General features: G+C 34.8%; 2 protein-coding genes and 1 long non-coding RNA gene across 6 annotated transcripts in view; all 3 read left to right on the forward strand.

Moving 5' to 3' along the window:
• The window catches only part of LOC124176743 (division abnormally delayed protein), a 67400-nt gene extending 60560 nt beyond the window's left edge, over positions 1 to 6840 (forward strand). Inside the window, exon 8 of the mRNA XM_046558380.1 lies at positions 22 to 6840. Within this exon, the coding sequence (XP_046414336.1) occupies positions 22 to 161 (140 nt within the window). The 3' untranslated portion in view covers positions 162 to 6840. The remainder of the gene's footprint in view (positions 1 to 21) is intronic.
• Positions 6841 to 7502: 662 nt separating this feature from the next.
• LOC124176746 lies at positions 7503 to 11193 on the forward strand. Its single transcript, XR_006869453.1, has 6 exons — positions 7503 to 7743; positions 7816 to 8152; positions 8220 to 8563; positions 8854 to 9434; positions 9506 to 9827; positions 9922 to 11193. It is a non-coding gene; the product is annotated as an uncharacterized LOC124176746 (long non-coding RNA).
• Positions 11194 to 11654: 461 nt separating this feature from the next.
• On the forward strand, positions 11655 to 20638 carry LOC124176977. 4 transcript variants are annotated; one of them, XM_046558935.1, is made up of 10 exons: positions 11655 to 11893; positions 12564 to 12743; positions 13202 to 13441; positions 14303 to 14542; positions 14796 to 14891; positions 15582 to 15856; positions 16200 to 16298; positions 16458 to 16722; positions 17664 to 17908; positions 18111 to 20638. In XM_046558935.1, exons 2-10 carry the CDS (start codon positions 12603 to 12605, stop codon positions 18256 to 18258), a joined length of 1749 nt encoding a protein of 582 aa, XP_046414891.1. In that variant the 5' UTR covers positions 11655 to 11893; positions 12564 to 12602; the 3' UTR covers positions 18259 to 20638. The 4 variants fall into 4 exon arrangements, with proteins under 4 accessions (XP_046414891.1, XP_046414890.1, XP_046414892.1 ...); XM_046558934.1 differs by having other exon boundaries at positions 11655 to 11869; XM_046558936.1 differs by lacking the exon at positions 11655 to 11893 and adding an exon at positions 11990 to 12126.
• Positions 20639 to 21025: the final 387 nt, after the last annotated feature.

Below are 21025 nucleotides of genomic sequence, written 5' to 3' on the forward strand. Positions count from 1 at the left end.
ATTCGACTCTTCTTGTTTCAGACTCATCGAGCGACAACGGAGATGTAAGAACTGCGATGGATGATGGCTTAGATAGAGCCGCAGCGGTCGCTCATAATATGTCGCCAGCCTTCCTTCTTTGTTCTGTTATTCTCGTTATGCGTTTTTCAATCTTTGCTTAAAATGCACCATCCTCGTCGGATCACTCGACGAATGTTGATAAATGTGATAAAAATGTTCGGGTGAAGGAAGATGTAGAAAGCGAAAAAACGGCAGAGCAAGGGGAAATAAAGCATCGGAAACGGGTCAAATTTTGACTACCTCTCTTTGGCGGACTCTGAGAAAAAAGGCCTGTGGAAAAGTTTTATCCTTCCGGCTTGGAAATAGTTAAATGTTTCCTTTCTTTTTAGTTTTCCAATGATGTTTTTTCCTTTAATTCTTGAGTTTCTACTCAGATTGGAACTGAACGTAAGACTGCCTTCGATACCCGTAATTTATTTGTAGAAACTCATTTGTACCATTATATTTCCTCGAGCTGACCAAACTGGTAAATCAGTATCTCAATTACAGTAATAACGATTGCCATATCTTGGAGAAAAAAGTTATGGCTATGTTTGAGTCTAGGTGCATATTACCTATGTCATACTGCCAAAACGCATTTCAACTTGTCAATTAGTTTAGAGCCAAGGCACACTTTGCGGCATTTACTATCTTCAAGCTGGGTTGGTGCAAACGAATTATAGAGTATGCCTACCTACATCATTATCTGTATGCATTCATACATATTAACAATTGTGCGTAAGTCAATGAAGTATATACCTGCACGGTATAAGTATAATTGCTTGAAAAATGGAAAATTGGTATCATTCCCAAATGATTTTGGAAGAACGAGCAACGTTTTAACACCAGCACTTACAGTGGCAGATTAAGTCATGTCTCATAGGCATATTCAACGTTTCGGGGAAAATTGCCGGAATAGCGCCACTATCATATTTTACGATCAATCACCACATACAACTGATATCTGCCGGCTATTTTGTGGAACAGACGAAGCTTCTGCTATGTATTATTATTCATTTCGCGAGTGTCCGGCGTATCGTTTTACGCATATAAATTGACATTCTGCATTGACGTAAATTTCGGCGAGGCATTCATTCCCCGCTGAGCTTTATCAGCCAATTAACTGTAACGCAATTTAAATAGATGTATTTTTATAACGAAAGTGTGCAATGTGCTTTCCCCCATACTTGCGTATAGATATTAATTTGATTTGAGCAATGTGTATTAATTTATTCTATGCGTTCGAGTTGAAAAAATTGTTCGGATATATGTAGGAAGAATGTTACAAACAAGAATGTAGAGACCAGCTAAGAACCTACCGGAAGATGAAAATCGCGTGGTTAAATTTTCAATATTTCGAAATAAGTATAAAAGCAAAACGTATTTGATCCATGCTTGGACATAGGGTAAAATAGTGCTGGAAAAATATAGCGAGTGCTGGCAAAGAAGCGATTGTAACGCGCCTACTGATCAATATACCTACATATTCCTCTACAATATACCTATAATGTCAGTGAATTTGACAGTCGCTGATAGGCTTGAAATTTAGTCTCGGTACCATATTCGAAATGTTATTCCAGCCTCCTTGTCGCAAATTCGTACGAGATTGTTAGTCGATAGTGTTATCCGAGATGATATCGAAGTAGGAAAACCGATAAAATGATTGCTGCGCACGTCGCAGGTGTTTCACCTAGCCTACAATTATCTGCTACCTAAGGAATCGCGAAAAGGATAGATTTACGAAATTCACTGTCTAGATAGAAAAGTAGAATGAAAACGGATATAATTTTCTCAAAATTACAAGCATTACATGTCGATCATTGAATAATCTGCTAACGAGTCGAATATTATTGAATTGAATCATCAATCTGATAAAATAATATACTCCGAATCGTGAGCATCACTTGCTTGATGTATACTTGGTTGTATTTTTTTTTTTCTGTCATCTGTAAATTTTCTGATTGTGCCCGGGAATTTTTTAGCAATTATTGTTATTTTGTAAGATTTAACTTGAGTTTATGTGAGGGTTAGTGCCTTTTTGAATACCTATTGCCAATACGATATTATGCTGACACGACATACCTATTAATATGACTTTGTATAGAGCAATGAATTGTTGCTAAATACGTGTGCGTGTGATTTTCTACACATGTATTTGCTTTTCTTGTTCACCTGCCAGTTGCACTTATCGCGTCATTTTTTAATCTTATTTCTTTTCATTTGCCAGATGCTACTAACTCTTGTAGTAACATGGGCATGTCGAAGTTTGCATCCTTTGAACATTCCTGACAATGAAATATTGAAGATTAAAGAAACAAAAAAAACTAGTAATAATAATTCAAGTGCCAAACGAACAATTGTGTAGTTAGTGATTGCCATTGGTGAAATTTACGTCCAATTAAGAGCGTGAATAGCGTTGTAAAGCCAATATGAATGCGTTATAGAATCCGAAAACGTTGCGATGTGAATGTAAAGGTTACGCAAAAGTAAAATTGCCAAACCAGCACAAAAAGAGCGTTCAAAAAATTTCTGTTAGACGCGTTGCAGTGTTACGTGGGCAGCGTTTTATTATGAATTATTTCTTTTCTTATCCAAAACGGTATTTGCAACAATCGAGAAGGTCTTCAATTGGATATGATAAACCAATAGGAATGCGTGGGGTTATGAATCTCTTTGCTTCGGCGCAAGCTGAATTATCCCGGCTTTATGTTAGTTAAAGACGTGCTTCTTTTAGTTAAATTTCATTAAAGGCGATTAAGCATACGTTGAGCACTATTCAGAAACGTCTCAGCGCCGCCTGGTTTGGAACTACGATTATTGACATCGGCTCGCGGAATCCTAATTCTTCTCCAACTCATTCATTCATCCGTAATATAATTACTAGCGTAGTAACACGTTAAAAATACTTTGATTATGATCGGAATTACGAATAATCTTTCGGAATGCCATGGAACTACAATAAAATCTGATACGTCATTTCATTTGTTCTGTCGGAATATTTAAACACCAGAGCGTCATCTTGAATATGGCTTGCATATGAAAGGTAGAGGTAATGAGGACTATCTCTGTGTACAGAAAGTGTCCATAAAATAAAGTACAATTAAGATGGCGTTGCTGAAGCTAAGGTTCCGCAATTTAAAAGAAAGCGGCAATCAGATTGAACTCTGATTGCTTATTAGCGCCATTCTGATGACTTGTTGAACCACTATTTGTCACTTTTTGGTGGACACTTTTTCAATTGAAAACCCATTTGAGATACTTTTCCTTACCTCCACCATCCATAGGCTTTTGTTACCGATGTGTGACAATGATGAGCATTATTATGGGCACGTGGTCAGCTTTCCAAATTTAAGTCGTCACATTTCCCAAATATGAAGCATAGTTGGTAAACCAGACCGCACGCCGAAAATCCATTACGTGGAAGTTGAGATTAGTTGATGAAATTTATAACGAAACTCATTATTAGATTAAGAAAGAAATCGTATAATTAAATGCGTTGTAATTAATTGCAATTCACACAATCGCTCAGATTGAGCTTGCGTTATATTATACACTTATTATGTAAATGAAATTTTTTCTCTATATTATTTCTACAAGAATTAGTGTTTAGTATATTATGATGACTGTTATTTAATAACACGATTGGAATGATTTTCACTTTGCCGGTAAAACAATGATTCTTCGTCGGGTCAAGAAAAAATATGAATAATTATAGTGCTTAGTGAGTTGATATAAATTTTACAAAGGTTATTTGTTATGTATAATGTGATTCTTTTCTTAAAATTATTAATACTAAAATTATTGATGTGCAGCCGCATGAGCTCCATCGTGGGTGATGAAATTCTTCACCATATGTTGACGACTTTTATAGTAACATAATATAATACTTATCTTTTAAATATCATATTTATTGAAATGGTTAACCGAATATGTGATTAAATCGTTACATTTCGTATTTCTAACTGCACTCACGTCATTGCATCTTTCGTTTAATGTTAATTTTTTTTATTTTGTTTCGTTACTAGTTTCCTTCATGTTCATACGGTTTTACATCCTATGTGAATCAAACGAGAAAGAAAGTTGGAGTGTTTAAATTGAACGTTGCAATAATAAATCTTACTTTAAACGATGCAAAATTCGCATAAATGTATGCAGGGCATAAAACAAGTTTCACTAACACCTTTTGTGAGTGAAATGGAAAAAGTTCGTAAAATCTTGTACATAGAAAATGCGTTATATTTATGACATGTATACATACGATATATAATATGTATCGACCCAATTTGAACGAAGTAATTGTAATAAATAATGATTTACTTATAGTTACGACCTATAATGACATTACTTGAATGTATTAGGGCTATCGCTGACAGTAATGGCGAGAGAACGAGGCGGCAAAATTGTATCAAAGGAAACGTTAATTGTGCAGAGGCATTTCACGCGAGATAATCCGATATCAGGACGGCTGGCTACACTGTCATGGTTAAAAGTTGTAATGGTATACAGAAGCTGCAAAGCACGAGACGCAAAATACGTGTTACCGTCCCAGATAGATCATTTTATTGGACTGCAGCTGAGTATCAGGCCGCCGAATTGGCGAATGACATGCTCATCGAAGTGTCTTTGAGGATTTATAGGACCTATAGATAGCTCAAACATATGTCGAAACAAAATCATGACTAATAAAAGGTTTAAACGGTGTAGTTAAACCTCATCAAGTTAAATATAATTTGAAAACTCTCTGTGATTCGGAAGAAGAATTTTAAACACCTAATCTCAAATCTAAAAACTCTTGTATTATCGACCTCAGAGTATATACAATTTTTTCACCAAAAATCCACGTGATCGCTCTGATTTTGATGAATAACAAGCGTATTTTTAACACAAATGAAAGCATTACAAGTCGCTTGAGATAAATTTTTTCCTGAGCTTGTCGATTGGTAGAACAAGATCTATCGTTAAGTACATCATTTTTGCAAAAAAACTGACGGAAACCATTTACGAAGAATTTATTTACGAAGAAAATGAGTTATTGTTTATCAAAATCGGACATGGAATGTAGTTTTTTCGGTAAAAAAATAATAGACCAATTTTTTCTGAATTTGTGAACGTAATGAGGTGTTTACGTTTAATATTCAGCGTTTTAGAATTTTCTCCTGTGTCACAGGGACTTTTTTTTATATGCCTATTTAACTATTAAGATTGTTTCGAGTGAACTTTCTTAATTATTGTTTTATCACGATTTTGTTTCAACCGCTGGTTCGACCTGATCGTAAATCCCGTAGTACGTTGAATCGCCCAACTCTTTGTGTCTGATGCCATTGTTTCTTTTTTACACCTCCGTAACAGAGAAAATGACGAAAGATGCCCGAACGCACCCGCGTCGATGCTATATTGACCCGGGATGTGCCATGATTCCCGGAAGAATTAGATATAAACGTTGTACTATATAAATATATGACGCAGCATTGAATATTGCTAACTAACCATCCGTAGACACCATCAGAACATGCTAGACATGAATGTTTCGGAAGATGTCGAGTATCCATGCGAACTAGGAGTCCTCAATCTTACGAGGTTGAAGATAGTAACGTCATCGTAACGAAATCGTAACGAAACATTGGGGGAAAAATCACTACTTTCTAAATTTTACAATGATTTTGAAGGAACTAGGATCTCAAAATATGAGTGTATTTTGTTTTGTTACGGTTTACTGAATTTCAAATAATTCCAAAATCGCGAAATAACGGTTTTTCCTCGGCATGAATCGTTACGTAAACGTTACTAACTTCAATATAGTTTAACCTTTGTGTCCACGAAGCCAGTTACGAACATACACATGTTAGGCTGTATAAATAAATATCACATGCATTGATACTAATCACACAACATTTCAAATTTAGTGTATATAAGGTAATAACGGATTACAGAGAATAAATAGATGGTCATTGCCTTTCAGTTTGAAAGTGGTTGTGCATTTTTTGAGCAATGAAAATATCACGTTATAACGTCCGAAGAGATGCGAAGATTAAGCCGCTGAAGCCCGAGCTTCGGTTCGTTATTCAGCGAAAATACTTTCTTGCGTCTTCGCATCTGTTGGCATCCACATATATATGTGTGTATATATATATATATATATATATATATATATATATGGCGATTATGGATTACACGCACGTTACAGAAATATATTTCAATATTTCCATTGTGCACGAATACATTTGGCAGGTGGCAGAAAATGTACAACACATTTTCGTTTTAGAGAGTAGCGTTGTTTAGTTCTAGGTATATAGACTTAAACGAATCTGTTGTTCGTAAGGCTAGTTTAAAAGAAGAGCCTACTACATTTGGCAGACGTCTGTGATTATTTACAAAAATGTTGATTTAAAATTCTCTCCGAATAACGAAGGGAGATTCTCAAGTTCACTCCATTGAATTCGGAATTATTCATGCCATTATGTACTAATCTGACTCCCTCGTTGAGAAATAAATGTGAGGAATCATAAATGTAATAAGTGCCGTAAAATTGCAAAATACGATGCTAGAAGTAAAAAAAAATTGTACAGGATGAAGTAATAAGGTCGAAATATTGAGAAAGCAAATGGATAGCATATGAGATAGCAACCAAAATTTAAAAAAAAAATGAATATATTGCTATTAACGTTACAAGAAAATGAGTACGTTATGTAACGTATCAATGAGGATGATACGACAAATATGTATGTATATTATATTCACCTAAAAATGTATAAACTGTTTATGAGTCAATGGCGAATAAAATATAAAGCATGAACGTTCGAAGATAATTTCTTTTTCTTGAGTACTGTAGTCTCCCGGGCAGATGTTGATTACCTAAAGACTGCGAAGAACAATGACAAGCAGTTTAGCCAAAAGACTGCTTTTTTCACAGTACCTGTAGCGCCGCTGGCTTGCATATTTTATTTTCCATCCTCATTTTAGCAAAATCTTCACAGAGCTGATCACTTGGAATCCTGCCTATAAAACACTCATACACCGATCGATTAGGTTGGAAATTATAGAAAATTTTTTGAAGACGTATTTCAACTGTAACACGCCATAAAAGTATTATTTTACGGCGGTATTACCTTTACAAATTGTAAAACCAATGCAACTATCAAAATAGAATTGATAATTGCAGCGCTAAATGTTGTTTCATGTACATGTTTTTATAAAAGGTCAAGAAATCCATATGGACGTTGTGAACAATGTGGGCAACGTTAGAGACATCATTCAAGTGTTACAGACTGTGTAAAAATTTATTCTATGCGGTGCATGTGAAACAGAGAGGTAATCATATGCATTATTTCATTAAAGTTTTGCCTGATCAAGATCATATATCGAAAATAAACTCCTAAATAATAATCGAAAAGAGATCAAACTCTTCATGTAAAGCACTCCATAGTTGATTAATGAGCTTAAAATTTACCTCATATTTTAAATTCAGTGTTGTCATCTGTACAATTTCAGAGAAAAGGATTTCAAGGGCTACGTAATCGAACACAACGAAAGTAAAACGGATCGACAAGGAAAAAATTGCTCTCAGTGTGCAAAATTTATTTATACCATCAAACGAAAGCATTGGAGATCAGGATTAGAAAATGATGTTACAAAAAAAAACTGAAAGAAAATGTTCACCGACGGTGTAAAACTGTCAATTGTCGAAATCAGAGGCTTCATTCGCAGGTACGAGTCGATCATATTATATAAAGTACCCTGAAACCTTATTGGTCTTACATTTGCTTATACTTATTCCAGATGCTTAGGACCAAGATTGAAGCAACGATATTAAACTGTGCAAAAGACAAGCAAGAAGCAGTACTCGAAGCAATTTCAAGATTGTCTGATGCAGAGCAATCAACTGTTGAAGCATGGTTATCGGCAGTGAATTACAAAAGCAACAACGATCGACAGTATAAAACACAATGGATTTACAGGTGTTTGCTCTTACGAATGAAAAGTAAGAAAGCCTACATTCATGTCAGGAGGCATAAAGCACTCGCTCTAGTGGTTAAAGGCACGTATGGCTTTCAGTGCAACATCCTCGAAGCTTTGAAAACAGCGACTTCGAACATGTCACCTCAAGATATACGTTGTATGTGACTTTCGATTAAAAAAAAATTCACAAATTATATAGTTATTATATGATAACTCACTTTCAGGCACAAGAGGAGATCACGCATTGGTGCTATTCAAAGGAAAATGGGTACAAAAATCAGAGTGCTTTTTGAGTAAGGGCGAAGCTAGTGGAACAATCGTGCACAAAATCATAATAGAATGTGTCATACTACCAGAAAAAGCTAGCTTACGCATCAATGCAATTACAACAGACGGAGCAAGCAGGAATCGATCGATGTGGAACACATTTGGGGTAACGGACAAAAATGTTGCCATCGATGATATTGTAGACTATGCACACCGACACTGGTTTTTCTCTGATTTTCCGTGTTTAATCGAATGCATCAGAAATCTCTTCACATATCAGCAAAAGTACAACCAAGCTTGGGTAAGAAGACAAAATAGACCTATACCTGAATCTTGCACTTTCATATTTGTACAGATTTCATATGCGTTTTCTTCCTTTTCAAATACCAGATAGACTTGTATCCCTAAAGCTTAGAAGCCTAACATTCAAAATCATACAACTTTGAACGAATTTGCTATTATTATTGTCATTCTTATAGTTATTGTTATTGTTATTATTATTATTATTATTTCTATCTTTCTTATTATTATTCCGTTACTATCAGTACTGCATTATTACCGAATCCGTTTGGTTCCAATCAAATGTTACAGTTCTTCGGCATCGTGGATGTTTTGCAACTTTTTAAAAATAGCTACAAAGATTTGAAAGATTGCAAAGGCAACGTTAGATTCTGTCAAGAAATGAAGGCTATCATCCATGCAATAAATATTCAAACATCGATATGTGATTGGTACCTGGAAATCTAACTTGGCAGGTACAAAGTATAATTTTGTAACCAAAATAATATTCAAATGCAATTGTCACGTAACCAGAAGTACAAATTTTGGCAACTCTTCAATCTGTTGACATAACTTTGGGTAAAAACGTTATGTATCATCTAGATTATGTAAACCTTCAGCTGTTGTACAGCTCTCTCATGATACAGATCATATCACTGTATCGAATAAAGTAGATTGTATCATTGTGTTAATAATCATCATCTATCGTTAATTATCATCCAGCTTCGTTCACTACACTTCCTTATCGCTGTTTTGCGGATCCTACATTGATGATCTACAATCTCTACCTATCTCTCTGAACAAAAGCTATTTATGAAATCTGAATTTTCGTTGTTGACGAATGAGATTTTGAGTATCTCATGACCGCACGCCTAAATCAACCTAATCTGGAGGTACATTTCCACTATATATCTCAGTATTTTATACGTAAGTAATTTTTCAAGAAGTTGGTTTGTTTTTACAGCTTCTGTTTGGAATGATGCGGGAGTGCTGTGGATCAAATGACCATGTTGATTTCAGACTCCTTGTCGAAATGAACCTGTTGGTATCTATGTACTCTGTCATCGAACCACCTGAAGGTTGTGATATATGTAGTGCGGAAGTGTTCAATATTCTGTTAAGCATTAAAGATATGGATTATGTTGCAGAACAGAAAGAGTAACCAGATGCCTAAATAGGTGCAATCCTTGATTCTGGATGTAGATCTAATATTTTTGCTGATGCTGCATTATTCATCCAATAATCAATTTGTAGATCGATTTCAAACTACTACTTTTACCAAATATGTACAATTTACAATTACATTTTGCTCATATGAAAAATTACAAATTATACAAATAATCATACAAACTTTATAAACGAATTCGTAACATTTTTTAGGAATCATTGGATACTCTCCGACATCAAGCAATTTGTCCAGACTTCAGGAGATCCACAAATTCCTGGGTATTAGTAATTGTCATATACTTTGAAAATACCATGAGTTCACCAATAAAAATTTTAAACAATCATGTCAGTAAGTACAGCTACTCTCTTGCTGATAGTAGCATAATTTTCTATCCTCTGAAGAGTACAAAATGTGTTTGTACCTTTTGTAAAACACTATCTATCACATGGCAACTCAACTGAATCTAATTTATTTTGTCAATATCGAAAATGAAACTCGTTTTCGAAACTTGCCATTAGTGAATTGGGCAATGCTACTAGTAAAAATAATTTATATGTGCTAAACCACATGGTCGATTGGAGAATTTATCTGCGAAAGTGCAACAAGTGATTCTGCTTTGGCGTTCAGAGCAAAGGATGCTAGAATTCCTTGCAGTTGGGATAAAGCTTTCTAAGAGATGCTTAATATCAGCCCAAAAAATCCGGTTATTCAATTCAATTGTCTGATCGCCAACTGAGCAGGCTACTAGATCAGCATGCTAGTTGCCAAAGATGCCAATATGGGAGGGCATCTAAACTAGGATACATTGGCCTCCATGGTTGTAAAGATCAAATAATTGCTATTTTATTGAGAACAGGATAGGATTGACTTTGATTTTAGTCAAAGGCTGCGCCAAGGCAGTGAGAACACTCAGTGAATCTGAGAGGATTAGGCTCTTGAAAACAGCTCATAGTCGTAGCGAAATCTAAAGCTTTGGAAATACCAAGCGTCTCTGCGGAGAAGATGGAAGAGTTATCACTAAGTCTAAGGAGGACCGGCTCTTCAGCATTTGGAGTGTGTAAAGTTGTGGAAGTCAAATTCGCAAAAGTTTCTCCTCGGTCATTTGGGATCGGTACGACCCCAAAAACTAATCTATTTCTTATGGGACGTAAAATAAGTGAGGATGAAGGGATAACCTCGAGGAAGGGAAAGGGTCACACTTGATGGTCTTACCTATAGAGGTGTTGACGTTGACCGTAGGAAAGATAGCCGGATACTCTAAATTAAAGCAACAGAAAGTCATGAACGTCCGAATCCAAAATGCAGAGTTTCGTTTGAAAAATGCTATGAGAGTCATTCAGTAAAGACCCTAGAGAACAGAACACCTATCAGTGTTGCCGGATGGCTGTCGCACAAAGCTCCTAGAGTAATTTTGAAATCCTGCTAGATTGCCCTAAACCACAAAAAATTACTGCCTAAAATTTTTATAATTTTATATAATTGGTATGTAGAAATAAAATCCACCTATCAACAAAAGCTGCCCTTATATGTGAAATCCTCTGCCTACCTTACCGATAGAACCTGATACCTCTCCTCACGCGGTCGCCTTTCGCTCACCATACTTGTCACACAGAAAAATAGCAAATAAAGGCAGTATAAACTAAAAAATCGGCGAGTGAATCGTAAATCGACAATTCCTCAATTCTTCCTGAAAAAACTCCCAGACATTTTTTTCCCCGGAAAATTCCAATTCCTCCTAAATCCTTCACAATCTGGTAACACTGCACCTCTCGCCGATGTTATAGAGTTTTTCACTGTCTGCGCTTGGTGCGCATCAAGTACGATCTTACTAGAATCCCGCCTCTGCTATTGGTCTAGCACTGGGGAAATTGCATTCAATTCGTACCGGGTACAGCCAGTAAAAAACGCCGTATATATAAGGTTTAGAAAATCCGACAAAGCTAGCCTAAGAAGTGTGAATGATAGTATCCGCCAGTCGCGATTCCCTCAAGTTGTGAGGTCGCGTAAATGTTGATAAAGTTATTGCTTCAGTGAATGTCAGTTAGTTGTCCGCGTTAATTTACATCCGTGTGAATCTCGTGGAAATTGACTTGCTGATATTTTATGCACTAGTCACCGAAAATAATCAAAATATTGAATTGAAGTAACAGCTGATTGATGGTACTGTGAAAATTGTGTCTGTCGGTACGTGTGCACTTAACTTGCACTCACGATTATTTTTTCTTGTATACACACATGCATATGTAGGTAATATGTACATACACACAAATACACATCCATGATACGCATATACGTGGGGTAAAAAATCAGTATTATTCGGTACGATCTTTCACGATAACCTACTTATATGATTAAATATGATCCTAATGAATACCTGATATTAATTTAGACGTGAAGTAGAGAACGCCGAACTCAAAGTAGGTCGAACTTTATAATGATGAATTCTTTTATTTTCACCATATTCGTCGTACTCTCTACCTTAAGCTGTCAGTTAGTTTAAGATGCTTAACATCAATTTTTCAAACGTCGATCCTCATGTCCTGGAGCAAACTTATTAATAAAAGAAGAAGCTGCTGATTTACTGCTAAAATAAATTTGTCACAATATACATGTTGAGAAATACACGGAAAAACTCATTTTCCTCTGTACGTCACAATTACTTGTCAGCTTTTTTTAGAACATTGTGTAACTCTTCTCAGTGTCAATTTGTTCGAAATTACAGTCCCTTGAGTAAATAGGGTTTCATTAAATTCATACAATTCTGCTGTTACGTCTCGCAGACATTCAAGTAATTATGAATCATTCGAAATAGTTCGATACAAGTGAAATATTCATCAATATTATGACTTTCCAGGGGACTGCATTCGTGCAGTCCACGTTAGAATCGGTGATCATGGAACGCATGATTGCACTGAGTAGCCAAAATCCACTCTCAATGTTAGTCAAGTTCGGCATGATGGCCTGGAACAATACTTGCGGTATGGAAAATTGTTCTGGTCATGGTGAATGTCACAACGGCACGTGTCTCTGCGAGGTATCGTATTATTATTATACAAATTTGAAAGTTGTCGCAATTGGGTCTATGAAATTTTATAAAAAAATTTTAATGTAAATGTTCAAAGCAATCAAGTCGTAACTTTTTTTTCTATGAAAGAAGATAATTGCGCAAGTTACAAGCAATCGGTATTTACTGATTTTGCAATGCTTATTTTAGCATATTGGGTGATGTCATATTGATGCAATTTGCATTCCGCTGTATTTACTATGATGTTTGATTAATCGAAAAATAAAAAAATTCAACATCATCATTTTTAATTCCTCCGTTTAATACTCGTATGAAATTGCTTCATCCAACGACCTAATTGACAAGGAATTATTTGAATGACGAAATATTACTTGGAGTTCAGTTTTTTAGCCTACATCGGTTAAACATGAAATACTTTGATTATCTGGAGCAAACGTGATGTTGAAACTGTTATTGTTCATATCTAGATTCAGTTTGATGGGACAGAATGCCACGTGCCAAACTTCAGCTACTACATAGCATTTGCTACAATTTTCTTCATTCTGGCATTTGTTTGTTTGGTGCAACTTGTCATGTGCATTGTTGCTGAATGGCAACGCATGAAAGCACCTTCGTTTCTACGTGCTTGTAGAGTTACTACGCAGAAGGTTTTGTACTTTGTTGTGTTTCTGGCAGCAATGATTCGTGGCGCCTATTTCACATCTCCGGTAAGATACGAAATAAAGCATTTTTCAAACAAGTCAAGTGCTTAGTTGTTATCTCAGGAAAAAGACCACTGTTGGCACTATTATTATCATTAGCAATATTTAGCATACTACCTGAGAAATAAAGATAATTGGTTCTCCAAAAGTTGACTCTTTTTATTAATTCTCTTCCAAGATAGTCATACATTGATTATTCATGAAATTATTTTTCTCGTAAACTGCGAAAATTTCTTAGAATAAACTCAAACAGGAAATACTGAAATTGTGAAGAAAAACTTGGAAATCGATACTTCATTTGATATTACTGTAAAATGGTTAAAAGTCTAGTAGATTAGTCCAATTTCAGTTTACGACGCTTCTTTCCATTCAGAAGAATATTTTTTTTTATTAATTCACTGATTCAGATTTTCCTTTATTTAGTAGTCAATTCAATATTGCCATTTGTTTATCATAATCAATATTGGTGCGACGTTATAAAATTAAATGTTTCACCAGGCTAACTTGTTAACGAAATTTTTTCAGTGAATATGTAAAAAACAGCCTTCTGACTAAAAGAAGCCATTGTAGGATGAAATCGAATGAATTTTCTAGATTGTAAAACATTTTGATGCGATTTCAAATGAAGCATCAGTATCTAAGCTTTTGCTTAGAATTCCAATATTTTCTATTTTTGTATTATTAAAAAGATCCTCATAGCTAACGACATACAATAATTTGATAAATACTTTATCTACAATTATCAAGTAATAAAATGAATAAAAAATATTGATTTTTGAGCAATCAACCTCATCAATTCTGAGAGCTCTGAAAAACTTGATTTTAACTACCTACTCCCAGTTTGACAATTAATGTTATTTTTTACAGACCACATTTAACGAAGGATGGTCACGGAGTCTCTTGTCTGCTTATTACCCACTGCTTCTCAGTGGTTCTTCACTGATCGTTTGTTTTTGGGCAGAAGTATTTCATCTTCAGGACAAGCATTGGGAAAAGCCACAATTTTTGTCAAAATCATTTCTGGGATTTGTCATCTTCAACATAATCACTTACTCTCTTTTATTAGCTGAGTTTGTGACTGCACAAATGTACACACAAGTTGATCAGGTATGTTGAACCTTGATTTTATATTTGATTTCTTATCAACACCCAATGAATTCTCATTTAAATGAGTTTTGAATCACGTTTAAATAATTGGGATTTCACCATACAGTTTATACAATAATTCTCATCGTGTTACACAAAAACTTGAAACAGTTCCATTTCTTGTGTTCTAAATTTTCACGTCTTAAATATAACCATGATTTTATATGATATTAATAAAATTTGTATGTTGAATTGATGATAGTATAATTCACAGGGTTTTTATATGCACATCTTCAACGGCTGCTATGCTGTTCTGCTCTTCATTGTTGTCATCTTCTTTCTTATTTATGGCGTCGAGGTGTTTTTCAAGGTCAGTAAAAGTACTTTGCAGGTACAGACTAAAACAATGATCGTTTGATAACCAGATAACTACGTACAGTAGATCGATAAATGACTCAATGTTATAACTTATAAGATAACTTTTGTGACAAACCGTAAAATCAACTTGCTGTATTGTTCTTTTTAATCTATGAATATAATGAGTCAATTTTTAAATTGAAGACATACCTATGTGAATACATTGAGGATCACATCTCTAGTTCAAAAATGCGGCAGGAACAATATTAAATTTTCATTTGCCAATGTAGATACAGCTGTTTTGGCGACTATTTGTTTTGACAGTTGCCGTTCATCATATCACAATTGATGCTCGTTATCCCTGTTTAATTGAGACACATTGCCGCTACTGCTAAGCTTCTCAGAGTTCAAAACTTGAGGGAAATAAATATTCCACTGCATGACGAATTAGAGATAAAAAATTCTTCGGTACCTTGTACTTTCACCTATTTCTTACGGTAAAATCACGTCAGTTTGAAATTGGTAAAAACCTGACTTTAAAAGAGTATGCGCACTTAGATGGCTGAAAACATGGATGAATATTGGGAAATCGTATCTCGAATTTATTTGATAACTGGTAACACTCACGTATTCAATCATATTGTGTACTCCCTGAAACTAATATCTACGGACAATTTATTGAAATAAATTGAATACAATCTAGGTTCGTGGTGGATTTCTGAACGAACACCATGGTATTTCGATTGTGACCAATAGTCGTACACCGGAAGATCCACGATTTGCAGAGGGAGATCCAGTAACAGCCAAGTTATTCGAACCGATTCCAACTACATCGACCGACGATGTCAATATTGAGCAGCAAGTGAATACTTCTCAACTTCATCAGTCTAGATTTGGTTTACTGTCACAGGCGTTTATGCTTTTCATTGTTGTCGGATTTTTGTTCAGTGAAACGCTCAGTGAACTTTGGAAAACAAAGTGAGTTGCTCGTAGCCTTTGCACGATAGTTTATGATTGAATTCGCTGATTCTTCATATATCTGGTTTTATTTAATTGATCTTCGTAACTCACTCTCTCTCTCTCTCTCTCTCTCCCTCTCAAAAATCAATCAATCAATCAATCTCTGCTGATACTGCTAATTTAGCTTGCCAATGTTCAAAGGAGATATCTAATGCTAATGACCATATTTACACATACTCCATCAATGGCTAATACTTATCTTAACTGTTATTATTCTTGAGAGTAAATTAGAGTGGAGTTTTTTTTCACTGATTGTAATTGCCATTTTAATACAAATGTATAACTGCTGTAAATGTTTCAGAGTTCCATTGTACAGCAGAAATTGGCATGATATTGTTTTCCGAATTATTGAAGTCGGCGTTGCACTATGGTTTCCATGTGTATTATGGAACTGCATGAGGTGAGTCAATTTTTTTCCAAGATAGGCAATGTGATGCTACTTTCCGAAGAAGAAAAAAAAGTGCAATCATTGTTTTAAAATTTCGTATCGCCTATACGATAGTCATTGTATTATAATCACATAGTCATTTGCTGTATTGTTGTGTGCTTTAACTTTCAGTCCAGAACAGTTGTGGATACTCAATCCTAAGCGCATACTGAAAAAATTAGATTTAGAACAGTCCAAGCCTGTGAAGGAAATTGAATTGCAAGAAAATAGAAAACTCGAGAAAACTGATGTAGATGGCAGGTCAATTGGAGGAAAAGACTGTTGGATTTGTTATGACAGTGAGAGGCAAGACGCTGGTCAATTAATACAGCCTTGTCAATGTAGAGGAGACGTAAGCGCTGTCCACCATGACTGTTTGCGACGTTGGCTGGTTGAGGTAATCTACATTTTCTACAATTACAATTGGCTAGAATTAGACCGTCAGTTTCATTTAATTCAGTCAATTATAATGGGCATCTGGTAATGTTATACGATGATGTGAGCGTTACAGTTGAAGCAAATTAGATTGGTAAGCCAATTCAGGGTGTATGCGAACAACTGCACAAAAATCCCGGATTTTCCCCAAATTCTCTAGTTGTAATTTTGTTTTTCCTGGGTATCACTTAACATAACACTTAATGAATTTTGCTCTGCAAATATTTCAGACATCACAATGCCCTATAACGTTGCACTTTTGGTTCAATGAACGCAGTTTAAGCTTTGAAAAAACTTAGAATGCTACATGTATTGTACATTGATACTGCGTGACTCCAGGTATACAATGTTATGTGCGAGAATCTCAGAGTACAGTAAAAATTTGAATACATGTTGTAAACTTTATTTACCATCAAATACATCTCATAAATTTATAGATAGTAATAATTAGCAGTCTCTTGGGAATATAAAATATGAGAAGAGTTAATTTTTCAATCTATGGAACAAATATCAGGTTATTACACTATTCAAAATTGGTTTATAACACCACATTTCAGAAAGTTCAATGATTTGTCTTTTGGCGATCTCTTTCTTTGTTTGGGCATCCTAACTTGCACCATGCAATTAAACTTTTTTATTGTGAGTTTTATTGTTTTGGCTATACAATACTTATATTTGCCCAGCTGACCTAATATAACATCACTGTGAGGTTGCGAAATAGTGTATTTTTTTGTGATTGACCGTTACTAACTTTAATGTTGTAAAACTGTGAGTGCTACTACATCGAAAGGCAAGAAAATCCTCGGGTTTTTCTGGTATTCTGATTCTCTCTCTGTATACACCCTGCAATTTTGTAAAATTCACGTTACATCAAACTTAACAAGAGAATCCTCTTCTTTCTAGAGTTCCATGGATGCGGACAGTCTTGCTTGTAAAGTTTGCGGGACAAAATACAACGTCGAGAGAGCCAGTAAGTTGCATTGGCAGAACGGCTGGACATTACATGAATGGCTCCATTCTTTCGCCATTCTAAGTGTCATGGTTGCTTCATCTTATGGTGTGTGGTTGCTAATTCAACTTGTCGAAGGGCCAATAATTAGAATGCTTGCAGCCGGTACATCTTTATTAGTCATATACGTTTGTATTAGGTGAGTGGCATTAATTCCGTCGATTATTGTGCGTGAAAAAAAAAGAACTAATCTGATTCTTAAAACAGTTTAAATATCACGCGATTAATGAAAAATTTGGATTTTGACCAGAAACAATTAAACTATCTCGATCAATGTGTTAATTCATTTTCGAAGCTAGCCAGCGGATAAATGTGGCAACTATTTTCGTGTTATGTTACAGGTTTTTGGGATTAAATACCGTGATTGCATATCAGCGTGCCAAAATATCATCTTTAAAGATTAACGGTGCAGACAATAATTCCCAAGTAACCACAATTAGTTTACACATATCTGCAGACGTACAGAAACCAGAAACTGTTAGTATTTAAAGCGAACTATTTTAATTTCTACCAAGAGCCGGAAGCATCCTATGACTCACCGTTGGTGCTGATTTAATTTGTATTCACTGAGAGAACCGAAATCAAATGTACGATCGTTACAGTAACCTAAATTATCATTAGAAATCCGAATTCTCAATAATGCAACAACTCGGACAAGAATTATCTCATAGTAACAGTTGCATTCTGTTAGTTCCACAGGCTAGAAACTTGGAATTCCATAATAACATTGCAATAATAAAAAATCTATATGTATTAATTGCCAAACAATGCTGCCCCCATAAGTACTAGAGACGTGATGAATATTACAGAATTATAAAACCAATTTACATGATATAAAGCTGCCATCCAACGATTAAATTCAAACAATTCCTTAGCATTGAGCTGCAATCGAGTTTCATTTCAAATCTACGGTCAACGTTCTTTCCGCGTCATGTGAACGTAATGTATATTCTGAAATATAATATGCTAGATAGAAGTATTTCACTAACAAAAAGGACTAGTAGATCTGCCGATACCTATTAATTAATATGTGCCACAGCATAAAAGGTCAAATTAGTATTTGCATATGGGTGATCATTGGTGTTTTCTTGCCACAATTTATACGTATTATATGCATATAAGGTCGGAAATGGGGTCAGCGAAATTACGTTCTGAATTATCAAGTGCATTCAGGACTAAGTGTCTAAAGAATTCAGAATTGTTGAAGTTTCCTTGAACTATGCCGTATTGCTAAGCATACGTAAATTAGTTGGGATTGATTGATTAACAAATTGAAATTTAATCATTAGCAAATTAAAGGAAATTTTCCCGATACCATATTATTGGATCTTGAAATTTGGGTTACGTAAAGAGCAATTATTATTTGTCAATACTGGCTTGGGCCAAGTTTTAGAAAATCGAAAAACACATTCACTGTTAACTATTTTATTTTGAACCGCAGAGGCTAATGCGTTTAGTCATTTTTCTTGTCTCCCACCAGAGATAAGTTTTGTTTTGCATTACACACGTCGCAAACTTTGAATTATCAATTTCGGGGCATGAAAGAGATATGAAAAAAATATGGGAGTGCTTTGAATCTGTCAATTGACATTGTATACATTGTCTTGACTCATAAGTATGATTAAGTGCAATCTGTTGATGAAAAAACAGAAATTAGACTAGGATTAGACATGTGAGTTTAGGACCGTTATTTTTTCTGTTAGTAATAATTCATTTAGAAAGTAGTAAACAGAATACTTGTCATGACCAATAACAATAGATGATAATTAGCAGCAGCCAGGTGTTTTAGTATGACTACCAACATAATCTAACTCAGTTTAGCCTATGATCTACTTACTATTGTTAGGATAAATTTTTTCAAACACATTTGAAATTTTGTAATGATTATTCTAGAAATTAAAGACTAATTTATAGAATTTCATTGCACGGATAATTTTTGAAGTGTTTTGATATTCATTAATCTTCATATCATTTAACTAGGTATACTTGTGTAACTTTCTACCTATTCAGTAACATTGGATATTTACTTGAAAATTTCAATAATCACACAGAACATTAAATTGTAAGCATGTACGTTTCAACGGTTTCAACTATGCAACTCATTGACATGTGTCACCGCAGTGGTGACAATAGCCATTAGTTGTTGTCGCTGATGTTTTTTTTTTTATTATTATTATTAATTATAATTTTCTGGATTTATTTTCCTTTTGCATCTTCTTTCTATGTCAAGAGTAGATCAATTTACATCACATGGTCCTAATAACGACGAATCAAAGATTAGCCTCGTCAAGTTAGTTATAGGATAAGTTTCTGAACGAGTCAAATCTACACTCGATGTATCTGATTTTATTTATATGCAGCCACACAACAAGTTGGATATTTTTGATTAAATTCTAATTATATATTACAATTTGTATCTAGATCAATTGTACGTAATATGCATACTTGTAAACTGTTAAGTCATATAATACAACTTATCCGTGACGACCATTGGCAACCCATCCATGGGACTCTTGGGTCACAGATTTAAGCCACCCCCAAGAATATAATGATTACATCACATTTCATTGGATGTATGCATGGCGGTAGCGAATAGAATAGGACTACTAGATGCAACTTTAGGTTTTACGTATCCTGCATAAATACCGTATTTATTGAAAAAAGATGAAAACTACCAGTTCAGAGAGCTTGTTAACAAGAGCTAAATAGCCATAGTTGGTCATGTTTGGTCATACTCCATAACTTTACTATCAAATTAAATCTGTTAGCTACAGTGATTTTTAGCACTTAATTCTGACTGTAGCCTAGAGAAGTTTACAAAATCTCGTTGTGTCGGAAAATTTTTGTTTAATATACCGATTACCCTTAATCAGTGCTTTTTATTTCACATTCATGATCAATCTTGGTTGGTTTACCGACAAAAAAAATTTCAAGTACGTCGTAAAATAAAGTTTCAGAAAATGCGTTGCCGATTGTCAGAGCAGTTTCCCTTACGTTTAAACAATTATCTGATTAACTATGTTCACATGCAAACGCGGTCTGGTGTATGTCGACTGATCCATCGCCGTCTACCCAATTTTTCAGAGCCATTTTTAATCTGGCTGCAATTTATAGTATACACCACGGACATGGAAAACGTTCTATTCTTAGGCCTTTGAGCCTTGCCGTTTACGTCTCGAATTGAACCTTTGTCTTTCAATTTTGAGCGTTTTCTATCGTTGAAAAAAAAACACGAAATTTTTTATTTTTTTTTGTG

This window comes from Neodiprion fabricii, chromosome 2 (assembly GCF_021155785.1).
Source record: "Neodiprion fabricii isolate iyNeoFabr1 chromosome 2, iyNeoFabr1.1, whole genome shotgun sequence".
Lineage (NCBI taxonomy): Eukaryota > Metazoa > Arthropoda > Insecta > Hymenoptera > Diprionidae > Neodiprion > Neodiprion fabricii.